Source organism: Elephas maximus, chromosome 5, assembly GCF_024166365.1.
Source record: "Elephas maximus indicus isolate mEleMax1 chromosome 5, mEleMax1 primary haplotype, whole genome shotgun sequence".
In the NCBI taxonomy this organism is placed as follows: domain Eukaryota; kingdom Metazoa; phylum Chordata; class Mammalia; order Proboscidea; family Elephantidae; genus Elephas; species Elephas maximus.
Window position 1 is genome coordinate 119,703,150 of NC_064823.1, and position 17,661 is coordinate 119,720,810.

Here is a 17,661-nt window from a genome sequence, read left to right on the forward strand (position 1 = left end):
AAGCAGAGCTGTCAAGGAGTACATGGTGGGCACTCAGTGTTGAGAAAACTTGCAATGAATCAGAAAAGCGATGAAACAGTCAGCTGCCGTTTTCTCTGCACAGCATCAGTTCCTTGCTTTGTCTTCAGCAAAGCTTCACTGATTAATATTCTGAAAACGAAAGGGCCTAAAGCTTTCACCTCTAATCACCTGCTATTTGCAAATTTTCGCATTTTCATTTGCTCTTCATCTCCTCCCTCATGCCTTATCCACTGTGGTACCCATCTGAGGGCAGCCATTCTCAACTATTTAAGATATTTTGATCAATCTTTTTCTTTTTTTTTTTTTTTTAACTGTACTTTAGTTGAAGGTTTACAGAACAAACTAGCTTCTCATTAAACAAGTAGTACACATAATGTTTTGCAACATTGGTTACCAACCTCACAACATGTCAACACTCTCCCTTCTCAACCTTAGGTTCCCGGTCACCAGCTTTCCTCTCTCCTCCTGCGTTCTAGTCCTTGCCCCTGGGCTGGTGTGCCTCTTTAGTGTTGCTTTGTTTTATGGGCCTATCTAATCTTTGGCTCAAGGGTGAACCTCAGGAGTGACTTCATTACTGAGCTAAAAGGGTGCCCGGGAGCCATATTCTCGGGGTTTCCCCAGTCTCTGTCAGGCCAGTAAGTCTGGTCTTTTTTTGTGAGTTAGAACTTCATTCTGCATTTTTCTCCAGCCCTGTCCAGGATCCTCTGTTGTGACCCCTGTCAGAGCAGTCAGTGGTGGCAGCCAGGCACCGTCTTGTTGTGCTGAAGTCAGTCTGGTGGAGGCTCTCGTAGTTATGGTCCATTAGTCATTTGGACTAATCTTTACCTTGTGTCTTTGGTTTTCTTCATTCTCCCTTGCACCCAGTGGGGTGAGATCAATGGAGTATCTTAGATGGACATCCACAGGCTTTTAAGACCCCGCTGATAAAATCTTAAGGTAGAAGCAGCTTCTTGGCATTTAGATATCTTGGTCCTGCCCTACCATTGCTTTAGCTAAAGTTTCAAACTTTATCTCAAGCAAAATTTTTTAAAAAATGATAACAGTTTTCAAGGAAAATTATACGTACAAGACCGATATGTGAAGCAGATGAAAATGGTACTTCTGTGGTTGAAGGGGCAAGAAAGGGCCTGGAATTACTCCTACCCGCATCAGCGTCTTTCTCCTGAATTTGAGAACAACCGGAAAACCACTGACTCTTGAGTAAGTTACAAAGTATGAATTTAAATGTTTACATAGTTTTATGTTGGAGAACAGACCAAATAGGGGCTGTGATGATTTAAAAAAGGAAATACAATGGGACTGAGATGCTTCAGAGGTATATTTCCTACTCTTCTTCTTAAAAAAAAACCAAAACCAAACCCTCTGCCGTTGAGTCGATTGCGACTCATAGCGACACTATAGGACAGAGTAGAACTTCCCCATAGAGTAGGGATTCGAACTGCCAACCTTTTGGTTAGCAGCTCTTAACCACTACGCCACAAGGGTTTCCCTCTTCTTCTTAGAACCTATTAATAAAAAAAAAGAAACAAAATCTCAACTCAAAGTATCTTGGCCTTCACCCCAAGACTCTTCCTAATTTATTGTATTAAATTTTTTATTTTGTATTTTTTTTATCCCTGAGACGTTCATAGACATCATCCTTCCTTCCTTCCTTCCTTCCTTCCTTCCTTCCTTCCTTCCTTCCTTCCTTCCTTCCTTCCTTCCTTCCTTCCTTCCTTCCTTCCTTCCTTCCTTCCTTCCTTCCTTCCTTCCTTCCTTCCTTCCTTCCTTCCTTCCTTCCTTCCTTCCTTCCTTCCTTCCTTCCTTCCTCCCTCCCTCCCTCCCTCCCTCCCTCCCTCCCTCCCTCCCTCCCTCCCTCCCTCCCTCCCTCCCTCCCTCCCTCCCTATTCTTCTATGCACTCATCTCTCTCTCCATCCATCATTCAATCGTTCCTGAACACCTGTGGTGCTAGGTGTTGGGAATATAATGGAGAACAGAACACACGTGGTATTTGCCTGCCCTCACACCAATGTGGGATGATGTGGAAGGAACTCTATGAATGATTCTGGAACTGTTAATAATATTGTAGATGGCGCACCTCACATCCTTCTCTGTCATCATAATCACTGTTTATTTTTGGCATCAGAATAGACCTCTTTTTGTTTTTATTCCAAAAAAATCCTAGCAGAAAACCAAAATATAAACCAAATAAAAGTGGAGTGGGCCTGGTTGAAGACACCAAAAACACCAAACCAGTTGCTGTCGATTCTGACTTATGGAGACCACCCCCATGTGTCTCAGAGTGGAACTGTGCTCCATAGGGTTTTTAATGGCTGTGATCTTTTGGAATTATCACCAGGCCTTTCTTCTGAGACACCTCTGGGTGGATTTGAACCACCAATCTTGCAGCTAGTATCTGAGCACTTAGCTGTTTGTGCCACTCAGGGACTCCTCTGGTTGAAGGTCCAAAAAAAAAAAAAAAAAAACCAAACCCATAACTGTCAAGTCCATTCTGACTCATAGTGACTCTGTAGGAGTTTCCAAGGAGCACCTGGTGGACTTGAACTGCCAACCTTTTAGTTAGCAGCCATAGCTCTTAACTACTGCACCACCAGGGTTTCCCAGTAAAGCAGTCCAAATCCTGCCATGTAGCCCAAAGCCTCTTTTATGCTACCCTTGAGTTACCTCCTCAAACAGCCAACTTTGGAAGGCCACTGACCTTGGTCTCTGTCCTTGATCTAACATGATTTCATATTCTGACAGTGGTGTGTTACTGTTCTTCATACATGGCAGTGTCCCAGCTTGTAAAGACAACTAGGATAAACGTGTAAGTCCAGGCCCACAGATCTCATAAACCACAGAAATGGTAACTCATAGCCTCTTTCAGTCTTTTCTGTTTCTAACCCCAGAGGTCCTTGTCTATGATTGACTAAAAGGGGGCAAGGGAACTCCCTTGGTGTGGTAGGTTTTTCTCCCGCTTTATCCCCAGACCTGTGTATTTTACCTTTCCTGCCTCACTTGGGTGGCTGAAAACAGAATAACAGCAGATAATGACCTCCCATCCCCATTCTCCCAAGGAGATAAAACAAAGGAGTATAAACACATGTTTGTTTCTAGTTGTTTCTGCAAAATTCGGGTGACTTGAAATTACTTAATCATGCTTAATTTCCTGTAGGGGAGGGGAAGGTTTCCATGATAATTTGAGACAAGTGGCATTTTTGCCTCTGGCAGATTTAAATGAGAAAAGTGAATGCTGAGATGCCGAGTAACCACATGAATGCACATCTGTGCCCATAGTCTTAATCAGCCTCTTTGTTTTGTTTCTTTTTGAGCTGTAACAGCCTCAGTGACGCGTGCCCATGTGATGCAATGACATTTGCACAGAGCAAGCCCCACACATGTTCTCGTTTAAATTGCTATAAAATGCACCCTTCTGCCTAATTCTTAGAATAAAGAGACCCCCAGGTTCAGAGCTCAAGTTTTTCTACCTACCTACATTGATGGAACTGCCTATCCTTCCCCCATTATGCCTTATTCTTTCTGAATTTCTTATTCTGCTCCCTCTCCCTTCTCCTCTCTTCTCACAGAATTTTAATCCATTTCACGTTCAACTCGAAGACCAAGAGTGAGGTTTTTTTAAAAAGCAAATAGTTATTCAGTAAACTGATAGAATATTGATATAAGCCAAGGATGGCTGAAATTGTCCAGTAGATATATTTCATTTGGTCCCCATATTGCTTAAAAAAATCATCTTTTAAATTTGAATGCCTTTGGGTCATGCAAATGCTTCCCAGTTTGCCACAGGCCCCGCCATTCTTTATTGTCTCACACCCGCCCTACTTGACGTGTTTACATTACTGGCCTGTTTCTAGAGTCAATCTAGTGCTTTGTTGAGCTCTAAGGCTTTTTCAGTTTGCTTTCATTGGGCATCGTCAGTGTGCAATCTAGAATTGTAGAGTATTACAAAAGACATTGCTACCTTGTAGGCATTTACAGTCAAATGGGCAGGGTTGTTAAAAGCACATGAAAGATAAATACAGTGGAACTCTCACCTACCATGTGGGAGACCCAGGTGTGATTCCTGGCCAGTGTACCTCGTGTGAAGCCACCACCTGTCTGTCAGTGGAGGCTTGCATATTGCTATGATACTGAAGAGGTTTCGCCAGAGCTTCCAGACTCAGACAGACTAGTTGAAAGTCCTGGCAACCTATTTCTAAAAAACCAGTCAGTGGAAACCTAATGGATCACAGTGGTCTAATCTGCAAGCAGTCATGGGTCTGATGTAGCACTGGGCAGCATTTTGTCCTACTGTGCATGGGGTTGCCACGACTCAGCGGCCAATTTGATGGCAGCAACAACTCATTTATAGAAAACAGTTAAAGAAAGAGTTGTACTCATAGCTTGGGATAAGATATGATGCGAAGTAGTAAGTCTTACTAAATTATAGAGGGATTTAGTACATTCTGTGTGTAACCATAAAACACTTTATTTTTTGTGTGTAACCATGCAGATTTTACCTGGATGATTGATTCTGGTTAATGGAGCTTTAGCTTGTCATAGGGTTCCTGGAGCTGTAAGATAACCCAATGGTCGTAATGGTGAGGCTTTCATGCCCATATTCTCCAGTGTCAACCTACCTTTTCAACTTGGTCATTTTTTCTCTCCGTATCATCCTTTTTATCGTACTTTGTGTCTATAGGATGACTTTAGTTTTCTTTTGGACTGTGGACCTATGGGTTTCCCCTGACTATTGGTACTAAAATTGGAGGAGTGTAATTTGTTTCCTTTTTTAATAAAACCCTGTCTTTCTATTTCCCAGCAGATGTATGGAGTGATCACTCATTTCAGACTGATCCAGATTTGCCACCTGGCTGGAAAAGAATCAACGACATCGCTGGGACCTATTACTGGCACATACCAACGGGAACGACTCAGTGGGAGCGCCCAGTCTCCATCCCAGCAGACCTTCAGGGCTCTAGGAAAGGGTCATTTAGTTCTGTAACGCCATCTCCCACCCCAGAGAATGAGGTAAAACAGAGTGCCTTTTTTAATGGCTTATGAGTGGATGTAACTCGTGATTTCTCTTTAGACTAGTTACTTCTGCCCTAACAGGTCATTGAGGTAAGTGTTTTGATTACCATGCATGGTGCATTTGAAATCTCAGTAATGCTTCCTTTTAGAAAATAGTGTTAGTATTCATCTTTCGGAAATATTTTCATTTTTTAATGGCCTTTGGTCTCTTGAAACACCATTCCAGCTACAGAAAGCAAGAGGGGCTGATTAATGAGAAGTGGCTAAGATTCCCCAGTGCTCACTGAGGCAGTACTTTACTCTGCAGGTACCATTGCCTGGTGCTGGCTCCATAAGATATTTACACACAGAATTCTCTTGGCCAGACATGTTATAATTACTGAACGTCTTATTAGCTTTGGGTTCATTTGATAGTGTGGGGAAGATGTCTGCAAGAATAACCCTTGAGAGGCCTTAAGTGTTTAATTCCTATTAAAAAAAAAAAAAAAAGCATTAGTTTGTTTAGCACAAGTGACATTATTTTAGAAATAATTAGCAGCGTAAATTCCTGCTATCCCTGAGGAAGAAATCTGGATGTTTAAACAAATAATTGAGGCATTAAAGAGTTCCATCATGGTAGGTATTAATAGATTCCTGCAGTGAACCTTTGCAAATCCTGATAACAACTGATTCAAGAGAATTACAGTTGGAGAACATCACAATTAAGTAGTGACTTTTTTTTTTTTGAGAAAGGTGGTTTGATCCCTGACTGTCAGGCGTATCTGCCTTTTTCTGGCTACAGTATTTATTCTTTAAGCAAGCCCATTTCTTTCACTTTGAGGATGTGGAGGGTGTGTGGACTGGATCTCTTGCCTGCAGATCTTCTCTATACGTTTGCAGCCGTTGTTACCCTTTCCATCTTTAAAAGTAGACAATATCTTATCCTAAATCTTTGATTATTTCACTTGCTCTTCTCTGTGAGGAAGAAATACCTGAATCCCGAGCTCATTTCTACCTCTAAAACAGCACAGGGCTTTGGCATCTCACTTACCGTGGCTGCGCCTCAGATTCTCCGTTTTAAAATGATAGGTTGAGGCAAGCTATATCTTCCTTGATAGAGGAGGACCTTGGTTTATTTGTACTCCTAGTAATCAGGCATATGTTTCATTTATTCAGTACCACTGAACCACACAGGGTGTTGTTGATTGTTACTAGGCAATTTTTATAACTTCTGTTGAAGAATAGTATCACACTGTCTGAGGAATTTCCATTCCATCATTTGTCCATCTTGTGTTAGGTGTCCTGGGAGGTATAGATGAACCCACACAGCCCCAGTCCCAAAGGACTTAGCATGAAGTGGAGCCTTCTTCATGTCCCAGCCCAGCAGCATTCTGGGATCCCTTCCTGCGTACACAATGGCCTCGTAGAACAGAGGCCAGGATGCAGCCTCTGCTCTCACTAAGGCTCAGATATTCTCACTGTTCCTTGTTCATCTTTTCTATTGGCATCTCTGTTAGGATCTCTTTCACCATTCTAATTCTGTATTCCCCTATTGCAGCCCTTCTACCATCTTACCTGTCAGGAGTGCCCTACAACCAGAGAATGCTAGGGTAGTAAGGTTCATATGTACCAACATCTGTATATTACAGGGAAACTGAGATGCAGAGAAGTCAGAGATCAGTACTGGCCACAGGTCTAGGACTTGGAGCTCTCGAATCCTCCCAAAGTTCTCCAGAGTTCTTCTCCCTAAACTTCCTTAGCTTTGGGGTTTTAGTTTATACTGTGTTATGGATTGAATTACGTCCCCATAAAAAATGTATCATAAATTCTAACCTCTGTGCCTGTGGTTATAATCCCATTTGGGGACGGGATGTCTTTGATATATTAATGAGGCAGGATAGTGTAGGGTGTATCTTGAGTCAGTTTCTTTTGAGATATAAAAGAGATTAAACAAACTAGCTTAGGAGAGATGGGGTAAGGTAGATGACAAGACACATAGAGATCTCCAAGGAACCAGGAAACAGAAGCTGAAGAGACAAGGCCGACAGAGAGAAAGCCTCCCCCTAGAGCTGGCACTCTGAATTTGGACTTCCAGCCTCCTAAACTGTGAGAGAATAAATTTCTGTTTGTTAAAGCCAGCCAATTGTGGCATTTCTGTTGTAGCAGCACTAGATAACTAAGACACCCTGCTTCCTCATTGTCCCAGATGCAAGGAGATTAGAGGAATTTAGAGATAGGGTTTCGGTTATTTTGAAGCTCATGTGCTATGTATGTAGAAGAAATGAAGTCCTTCTCAAAGCGTGTCTGCTGAATTCAATGCTTGAGTGTGCTGGAGTCCAAGGAGGGCATCCTGAGTGTTATGTGGCTCTAATTGCTATTTGTTTGATTAATATGGTAGACTTCATTACCTTACTTTTTGTAAGTCTTAGAAAGAATACAGCACAAGTGGGCAGCTGGTCCAGGGTAAAATTGTCAGGTTGCAGGGTTCATCTCTAATCTCTAAGTATCCTTATGGTACCTACTTTTGCCTATTCTTTTCCTACTCTGGCCCTACTTGCCCCTCGTCACCCCATCCCCAATTCCCATCCACTGCTCGGGGCCTTTTCCCAGGCTCAGATTTTGTACCATGGTTCACCCACTCCTGGAGTTAAACTCACCCCTTCTACATCTCCACCGCTCAGCTTCCTGGCTACCACTCGTGATTTGTTGTAGTTTTCAGGGTATTTTCATAAACATCATTTCATATGATCCTCTCAAGACTCTAATGTGACAGAGAAGGCAGCTCTTATGTTCCTATTTAAGATAAGCGGTAACTACGGCTCAATGCATTTTGTAGCCACGGAACTGCTGTTAGAGTGGACCACCTCCAGCCCTCTGACTCTAGATCCTGTGCTTTGTCCCCAGCACTATGTGAAGTTCCACATGGCGATTGGTTCCGTTCCTCTCTTCTGTTGCAAACCACGCCATTGTGTTGACAAAGTCTGATTCCTGCAAGGAACTTTGTTAATGGCTATGTGTTTTCAGAAGTTTCAGAGGGAGTCCCTCGTATCCAGCACATTGGCAGACCCATGGGATAGAAAGTCTTCAGATCAGCCTCTTGATTGTTCATGTCATACCACGTTTTCCCTCTGGTACATAAGGCCTTCTGTTAAGTCAGAGAACCACGCAGATTAAAAGGCAATAAATGGAAATCTTAAGAAGCAAAGGGATGAGCAGGTAGAAAGAAGAGCGGTGGGAGAATTAAGAAAAAAAACTCAACCCACCGCAGACCCAGGTGAATTTGGAAGAGGTTGTGCACATGCCAACACTGATACTAACACCGCACTGATGGTAATCGAGTGTTTGCAGTGCCAGGCCTGCGCCTTTTCGCATCAATCCCTACAAAATCCTTATGCATCTGAGTTTTCACATTTGAAAACACTAAGGCCAGAAGAATGAACAAATCTGTCTTGGAAGAAGTACAAGCCAGAATGCTCATTAGAAAGAAGATGGCAAGACTTTGTCTCACATAGTTTGGACATGCATTCGGGAGGGACCAGTCCCTGGAGAAAAACATCATGCTGGGTGACGTAGCTTGTTGGAGAAAAAGAGGAAGACCCCTTACAAGATGGATTGATACAATGGCTGCAACAATGGGCTGAAGCATAAAATGATTGTGAGGATGGCACAGGACTGAGCAGTGTTCTGTTCTGTGGTACATAGAGTCGCTATGATTTGGAACCAACTCGATGGCACCTAACAATAACAAACAACAAGGCATAGAGAGGTTAAGAAGTTTGCCCAAGATCACACAGCTAATACATGGTAGAGTCAAGTCTGAATCAGGTCTGCTGACCCCTACTCCCATCCCAAGCTTCACAATACTGTATATCATGGGGCTTAGAGGGTCTCAAATCTCTTCATCTCACCCCAAGGAAAGAGTGTGTCACAGACAGAACCTTCTAGAAAATAGCTTCTCTTGATAGCATTGTCTCAGATACTAATGAAAGTTGAAGAGAAATGATTATTTCTTTAACACCATTTCTTTGATCTCTAAATAGAATCTATTTCAACTAATTTTGGAAGCATGAGAGAAAGTAAAATGTTAAGAAATCTACAATACGTGATGATAGAAATGCTTTTTTTATTCAGCTTTTTCCTGAGCTGGCCAAAAAAATAAAATAAATAAGTGCCAAATCTGTTAACTAAGCTTCTCAGAAGTTTAGGGCTGAAGGCTTCCCTACAGTTTGAAGATTTTACATTTCACATTCCAAAGTTCATCTGGGAAGTGTTAAACGCAGAGGATAATGTTTCCCCGGCACATGCCAGCAGTAGATCTGAAAGTTTATAAACTGGTTAGGAAGCATTTGCTGCTGAAATTTGGCACACGGCCCTCTTCTGCCAAACCAGTTATTTATTCCATATTATCTCCTAAATTACATTGGATGTCAAGTTTTAGAGAGAAAAAGGAGGTTCATAAAATACTTTTATAAAAAACTGTTGGCCCGTAACCAAGTCTTACTTCTAATCTTTTCAACTGAAGGTATTTTCCTGATGCCTTGAGCAGATAGTGGGGAGGAGAAGGTGGATCTGAAGTTAGGGAAGATGGATTTGTTTCTCAGAACCATGATTTCTTCTTGGCAATGAATCGCTCTGTTCTTGCAGCCGTGTTCATGGCTCTATGAATGCTCCAAGCAGTGAGTTCAGGAAGGGCACAGTCCACGCATTGTGTTAGAAGCTATGTGTTTTCGTATATTACATCATATGTACAAATAAAATGACAACGTAAAAGGACCATTCTGATGGCAATGGGTTGTTGTTTTTTTTGGGGGGAGGAGGGTTTTCTTTTTTGACCTGATAAAGTCCTCATAGTGACAGTTTACAGCTGGAAAGAACCTTGGAAAAGTGGCCTGGCAAACTCTAGGGCCATATTTCTCAGCCCATGAGCCAAGGACCACCACCAGAATGACCGCAGGGCTTGTAAACCATGCTGATGCCCAGGTCCCACCCCGAAAGCCTCCCGCCATCAGACTCTAGGGGCAGGGGCTGGGAATCTGCCTTTATAATAGGCTTTCTAGGTGATTTTATGCTGCATGAATTATGAGAGCCAGTGGTCTAGTGAATCCAGTCCCCCTATTTTTATTTATGTGCCATTTCCTCTTGAATTCCTTGGCCTCACCCTAGCTTCTTCTGCTTTAAGTTCTTTATTCCCTAGTGTCCTTTTGGAGTATTATTACTTCTGGCAAGCCAGTCTCCCTCCCAGGAAGCTCCTTGGGGTTGGGGCATGTCTCTTTCATCTTTGTGTCCCTGGTACTTGGCACAGTGCCTGCTACATGGTGAAGTTCATTAAATGTTTGCTGAATGAATGAATAAACCAGGCTTGTTGCCGAGGGAGCTGTTAGTTGACTTGCTGTCACGGCAAAGCCAGGACTAGAGCCGGGCTCTCCTGACTTCTCCTTAGTTTACAGCTTCTATGTGGGGGTGCTGCTCCCACCTAGACTAACTTAATTGCATGAGCTTTTGTCAGTTTAGTTTTCCTCTTTTTTTTTTTAACTTCTCTGAATTGTGTTTGCGTAATGCCCTACTCTTCTGATGGTATTTTAATCCAACAAAACACAGTGTTTTAAAAAGAAAAGGAAAATATAGACACACATACGGGTACACGTGTCTGTCAGTTTGTCGTACTGTGGGGGGCTTGCGTGTTGCTGTGGTGCTGGAGGCTATGCCACCAGTATTCAGATACCAGCAGGGTCACCCATGGAAGACAGGTTTCAGCTGAGCTTCCAGACTAAGACAGACTAGGAAGAAGGACCCGGCAGTCTACTTCAGAAAAACATTAGCCAGTGAAAACCTTATGAATAGCAGTGGAACACTGTCTGATATAGTGCTGGAAGATGAGCCCCCCAGGTTGGAAGGCACCCAAAAGATGACTGGGGAAGAGCTGCCTCCTCAAAGTAGAGTCGACCTTAATGACGTGGATGGAGTAAAGCTTTCAGGACCTTCATTTGCTGATGTGGCATGACTCTAAATGAGGGGAAACAGCTGCAAACATCCATTAATAATTGGAACCTGGAATGTACGAAGTATGAATCTAGGAAAATTGGAAATTGTTAAAAATGAAATGGAACGCATAAACATGGATATCCTAGGCATTAGTGAGCTGAAATGGACTGCTATTGGCCATTTTGAATCAGACAATCATATAGTCTACTATCCTGGGAATGACAACTCGAAGAGGAATGGTGTTGCATTCATCATCAAAAAGAAAGTTTCAAGATCTATTCTGAAGTACAATGCTGTCAGTGATAGGATAATATCCATACGCCTACAAAGAAGACCAGTTAATATGACTATTATTCAAATTTATACACCAACCACTAGGGCCAAAGATGAAGAAATAGAAGATTTTTATCAGCTGCTGCATTCTGGAATTGATTGAACATGCAATCAAGATGCATTGATAATTACTGGCGATTGGAGTGCGAAAGTTGGAAACATAGAAGAAGGAGGATCCGTAGTTGGAAAATACGGCCTTGGTGATAGAAACAATGCCGGAGATCGAATGATAGAACTTTGCAAGACCAATAGCTTCTTCATTGCAAATACCTTCTTTCACCAACATAAACGGTGACTATACACATGGACCTCACCGGATGGAGCTCACAGAAATCAAATTGACTACATCTGTGGAAAGAGATGATGGAAAAGCTCAACATCATCAGTCAGAACAAGGCCAGGTGCCGACTGTGGAACAGACCATCAGTTGCTCATATGCAAGTTCAAGCTGAAACTGAATATCAGAGCAAGTCCACAAGAGCCAAAATGTGACCTTGAGTATATCCCATCTGTATTTAGAGACCATCTCAAGAATAAATTTGACGCATCGAACCCTAGTGACCGCAGACCAGACGAGTTGTGGAATGACATCAAGGTCATCATCCATGAAGAAAGCAAGAGGTCACTGAAAAGATAGGAAAGAAAGAAAAGACCAAGATGGATGTCAGAGGAGACTCTGAAACTTGCTCTCCAACGTTGAGCAGCTAAAGCAAAAGAAAGAATTGAAGAAGTAAAAGAACTGAACAGAAGATTTCAAAGGTTGGCACGAGAAGACAAAATAAAGTATTATAACGACCTGTGCAAAGAGCTGGAGATGGAAAACCAAAAGGGAAGAACACGCTCAGCATTTCTCAAGCTGAAAGAACTGAAGAAAAAATTCAAGCCTCGAGTTGCAATAGTGAAGGATTCTATGGGGGAAAATATTAAATGATGCAGGAAGTATCAAAAGAAGATGGGAGGAATACACAGAGTCATCATACCAAAAAGAATTAGTCAGTGTTCAACCATTTCAAGAGGTGGCGTATGATCAGGAACTGATGGTACTGAAGGAAGAAGTCCAAGCTACTCTGAAGGCATTGGTGAAAAACAAGGCTCCAGGAGTTGAGATGTTTCAACAAACAGATGCAGTGCTGGAGGTGCTCATTCATCTATGCCAAGAAATATGGAAGACAGCTTCCTGGCCAACTGACTGGAAGAGATCCATATTTATGCCTATTCCCAAGAAAGGTGATCCAACCGAATGTGGAAATTATAGAACAATATCATTCATATCACATGCAAGCAAAATTTTGCTGAAGATTATTAAAAAACGTCTACTGCAGTGTATTAACAGGGAACTGCCAGAAATTCAGGCTGATTTCAGAAGAAGACATGGAACCAGGGATATCATTGCCGATGTCAGATGGATCCTGGCTGAAAGCAGAGAATAGCAGAAGGATGTTTACCTGTGTTTCATTAACTATGCAAAGGCATTTGACTGTGTGGATCATAACAAATTATGTATACCATTGCGAAGAATAGGAATTCCAGAACACTTAATTGTGCTCATGAGGAACCTTCACATAGATTAAGAGGCAGTTGTTTGGATAGAACAAGGGGATACTGATTGGTTTAAAGTCAGGAAAGGTGTGCGTCAGGGTTGTATTCTTTCACCATACCTATTCAATCTGTATGCTGAGCAAATAATCCAAGAAGCTGGACTATATGAAGAAGAACGGGGCATCGGGATTGGAGGAAGACTCATTAACAACCTGCATTATGCAGATGACACAACCTTGCTTGGTGAAAGTGAAGAGGACTTGAAGCACTTACTGATGAAGATCAAAGACAACAGTCTTGAGTATGTATTACACCTCAACATAAAGAAAACAAAAATCCTCACAACTGGACCAGTGAGCAACATCATGATAAACGGAGAAAAGACTGAAGTTGTCAAGGATTTCATTTTACTTGGATCCACAATCAACAACCATGGAAGCAGGAGTCAAGAAATCAAAAGACGCATTGCATTAGGTAAATCTGCTGCAAAGGACCTCTTTAAAGTGTTGAAGAGCAAAGGTGTCACCTTGAAGACTAAGGTGCTCCTGACCCAAGCCATGGTATTTTCAATCACATCATATGCATGTGAAAGCTGGACAATGAATAAGGAAGACTGAAGAAGAATTGATGCCTTTGAATTGTTGTGTAGGTGAAGAATATTGAATATACCATGGACTGCCAAAGGAATGAACAAATATGTCTCGGAAGAAGTACAACCAGAATGCTACTTAGAGGCAAGGATGGCGAGACTGCATCTTACATAATTTGGACATGTTGTCAGGAGGGATCAATCCCTGGAGAAGGACATCATGCTTGGCAGAGTACAGGGTCGGTGGAAAAGAGGAAGACCCTCAACGAGGTGGATTGACACAGTGGCTGTGACAATGAGCTGAAGCATAACAACGATTGTAAGGATGGCTCAGGACTGGACAGTGTTTCATTCTGTTGTGCATAGGGTGGTTATGAGTCAGAACCAACTCGACGGCACCTAACGACAGCAACAATGCATGGGTACAAGCCCTGTTAGCATTGCCTGGTTTATTCCTTCGAACATTCCAGAATTCCAGTTGCTCTGCCATTTGTCATCAGGGCCACAGATATGGACGCTCAACTCCTGACAACACATGATTAAGAAGCATAGTTTATAACACGTTTTAGTCCAGAAATCCCCAAACTTTTTATTGTTTTTTTTTTTTTTCTCTATGGACTGCATGGTTTAAGATATGTTAGTTACCAAATATACCAAATATCTAATCAGAAGAAAGAGCAGAGTACAGGGAAACTGCCATTTCCTGGTCGTCTTTGGGTAGCTAATCCCTATGCCAACAGTCTTGGTCTCACCTGTCCTCTTGACCATGCTATGCTGGGAGGTCTTCGTAGTCTTGAATTACATACAAGGAAATTAAGGCCACAGAGGAAATGAGAGCAGAAGCAGGATTTGGTCCTGGGCTTTCCAGCACATGGTAACTTCAGAACTTCTAAGTGTACACAGAGATGATGTGATTACAACTTCTATCAAAGCACCTGTGGAATGTTCAAGTGCTTTCCCTCCTGTTCAGTTCTCAGTAGGTTCAGCCCTCTACAACCTGCTCTGTAGTTTGTGTTTTGATACCACTTCATAGAGACCTTAAAGAAAGTCCCTTCATAGATTCTTTCTCAGTCCCTCAGACTGTATCCCCAAGACCTCTGTGCTGACATTGTCAAAGGATCAACTCCAAATTAGCCAATTTTTCCAGCGGAAGGACAATGCATCAGTTTGGTTTGATTTGTGGAATTGCTTCCCAAGGCTCCAGAAGGGAAATAACAAGGAAGAAGAAAGCTGTCAGTAGTCACAGGTTATACGATTGTATTCCCTTAGTGGGTCCACCTTGCACAGTTTCTGTGCGGTACTGAAGGATCTTGAAAGGCGCCATGCTCCGGGGACCAAGCCAGCCCCCAAGGAAAACTGTTACTGAGGAGCTAAGGCTGCAGGGCTTTCCAGAACTGAGCTTGATTGTAGTAATCAGGGTGGGGATGTTTTGCAGCCTAGGCCAGCTCAGGACAAGCACCAGGAGAGTATATCTCAAGCTGTAACTCTAGCAACAAAGCATCACTTGGCCATGCAAGACTTTGGCTGCCTTGCCTGAAAGGTTGCTGCTCATGAAAGATGGTCTTGTTGGTCCTTTCCTACCCTTTTTCCTGCTCATGTGTCATTGTCTCTCCCTAAACATGTCTCCTCCTGCCTTTTCCTCTTTCATTCTCTTTGTCTCTTCTCTTTTTTCATCTCTCACCCAGAGCCCCAGACTGCAGACTGGAGTAGCTGCAGACTTTGTATAGAATCAAAGAATCTCTGCTGTGTTATTTTCTTGGAAAATTTATTAGCTAAAATGTTCATTTTCTCTTCTTAATATCAAGAAGTAGGCCAATAGAGTATATAGTTCTTTAGACTGCAGATGAGTTGGTTTTGGTCTTATATAAAAAAGAAAAATTATGGTCAGGGATGGGAGGGAAAAAATTCTTATCCTTGGCCTAGATGAATATTTTTTGGTTTCCTTTTTATACAGAGGAGGGGAAAAATGTATTTGGCTTAGTCATAGCATATATAATGATAGTCCCCTTTATTGAATTTCCTTACTTGAATTCTGTGCAAAAGGGCCTCTTTATGACTACTCATGTTATTTTAAGTTTTTGCAAAATTACTTTATAGGGTCTTTGTTTATATAAATCTTTGGGAGGTGGTTATTGGAAGTTTGTCAGTGAACTCATGTTTCCCTAGCAAGAGAGCTGAATTCACACTGTCTTATTTAGAGCTGCAATCATCTTTTACTTTACTCAGATACCTAAGTCCAAAAACCAAGTACAGGTAGTTCCCAACTTACGACAGGGCTCCGTTCTGATGACTCTTTCCTAAGTTGGCTCTGATGTAAGTCGAATACCTTTTTTTTTTTTTAAAAGTTTTCATCATTATTGCCTTTTATTATCAGTATCTTTATAAATCTGATCTTTGGATATCTGCAAGTGAACATCTGAGAAGGATAACATCAGCCGATTATGCGCTGCCACATTGTGTGTAGTACATTCTGTGTACATACCACAGTCTGTAGTATGTGTGACTAACAATAAGATGTACAAAAAAAAACCAAACAGATGGCTGTAAGTGCAGTTTGCCATATCTCGAATATGTTGTAAGTCAGGAACTATCTGTACATGAAAAGTTTTAAAACTACTCACACTTACAGAGAACTGTTTTCATTAAGAGCTAACGGCTTTTCTAAAATTTTTAAAAATGCTCTTCCATGTTTTGCAGTCCCAACACATAGTGTCTCTTTAGGATAATTTCTGATTTCAGGTTCTTTCTATCAAATACCCACTCCTTTTGTTAATTTTTTTTGAAATTCTTATTTCTCTGGACAGAGTTATCTCAAGAGTCTTCCTAATTCATCATCTTTTATCCTTTTTCAAAGTTCAGCTTCAATGAAACAAATATTGCTTATATATAAACAATGACGACAGTATGGGGCCAAATAAGATTCTTTTCCTTTTTAAAACAAAATTCTACCCTGAAGTTTTATTTTGTACTTGATGTTTCAAGCATATATCATTGTACTTATCAGGACTCTTACAATGGTGGAGGATCTTTTTTGGCCATTGGCCCCTTTGAGAATATGAGGAAAGTTGTGGACCCTCTTCCCAGGAAAACTCACATATGCACAAAACATTGCACCCCATTTCGGGGTGCCCACAGATCCCCTCAGCTAATACATTAAAACTCTCCTGTGTTATTGACATAATGTCAATAGATGGATTGACCCAGTGGCTGCAACAGTGGGCTCAAACATAGCAACAATTGTGAGGATGGTGCAGGACCGGGCTGTGTTCGATTCTTTGTACACAGGGTTGCTATGAGTCGGAACCGACTGAATAGCACCTAGCAACAACAACAATTTTATTGATTTTCTCCTCAGGAAGGACTAAACTTTTATTTGGGGGTAGAGTAAGGAGAGAGGTAAGGGACTGGGGTGGCATTCTTGCTCCTTTATTTAACAAGAGAAAGTATTATTTTTAAAATAAATACAGTGGTGTAAGTTCTTTTTTATTTTGAAAAACTGCAGTTCGAATGCCTAGCCCCCAAAAGAAGGCAACAATGACACCAACTGTGCAGTCATGATAAGGGACCTACATTTGCAGTCACTTTGCCCCCATAGTGTCCCTAAGAGTTAAATGTATCTTTCAACATGTGGGACCTTTGAATGTAGTGCTTTCTGCTGATAGTGGTTTTAAAAATCGTGTTATATGTCGTGAGCAAAAGTTATGGGTCAATAGTCCCTTCTCATTTTTAAAAGAACATTAGTTAAAGAATTTCCATTGTTGATTTATTACCCAAGGAAAGAGATTTACCTGCCAGGTCAGTGGAACACATTCATAAGGGTGCCTCCTGGGTTTTATTAGTCTCACGTATTTCACCTAATCTTAGATGTAAAATATTGGAATATTCACTCAGCATAGTAGAAAGAAAAATGCTTCCTTATTGTCTGAGGTGAATGGAAGTTGTTTAAATTCAAAGAACCATTACATGAGTTCTCCCAATAGGTTAAGGCTTCATGCTTGGTACTCTAATTGGCTTTAGAAGATCATTTCATGATCAAATGTTGATTTGTAAAGAGGTGTGTGTAGCATGGTAACAGAGCTTTTCGTAAATTAGAGGAATTGACGTTAGATTGTTTAAAGCTAGTTTTTGTTTTTTTTTTCAGTCTCAGCAAGGTGTAGATACCTGTCTCTGCTCCCAGCCACCGTTGGTCACCTAGCCCCTTCATTGT

At 41.6% G+C, this 17,661-nt stretch overlaps 1 protein-coding gene across 8 annotated transcripts in view; it reads left to right on the plus strand.

The window, feature by feature from the left end:
- Positions 1 to 17,661, plus strand: part of APBB2 (amyloid beta precursor protein binding family B member 2) — a 443,058-nt gene that overhangs the window by 302,746 nt on the left and 122,651 nt on the right. For 6 of the 8 annotated variants that reach the window (XM_049886955.1, XM_049886951.1, XM_049886949.1 and 3 more), the window contains one exon: positions 4,821 to 5,029. In XM_049886955.1, coding sequence (XP_049742912.1) covers positions 4,821 to 5,029 — 209 coding nt within the window. The remainder of the gene's footprint in view (positions 1 to 4,820; positions 5,030 to 17,661) is intronic. The other 2 variants (XM_049886954.1, XM_049886956.1) reach the window with 1 other exon arrangement.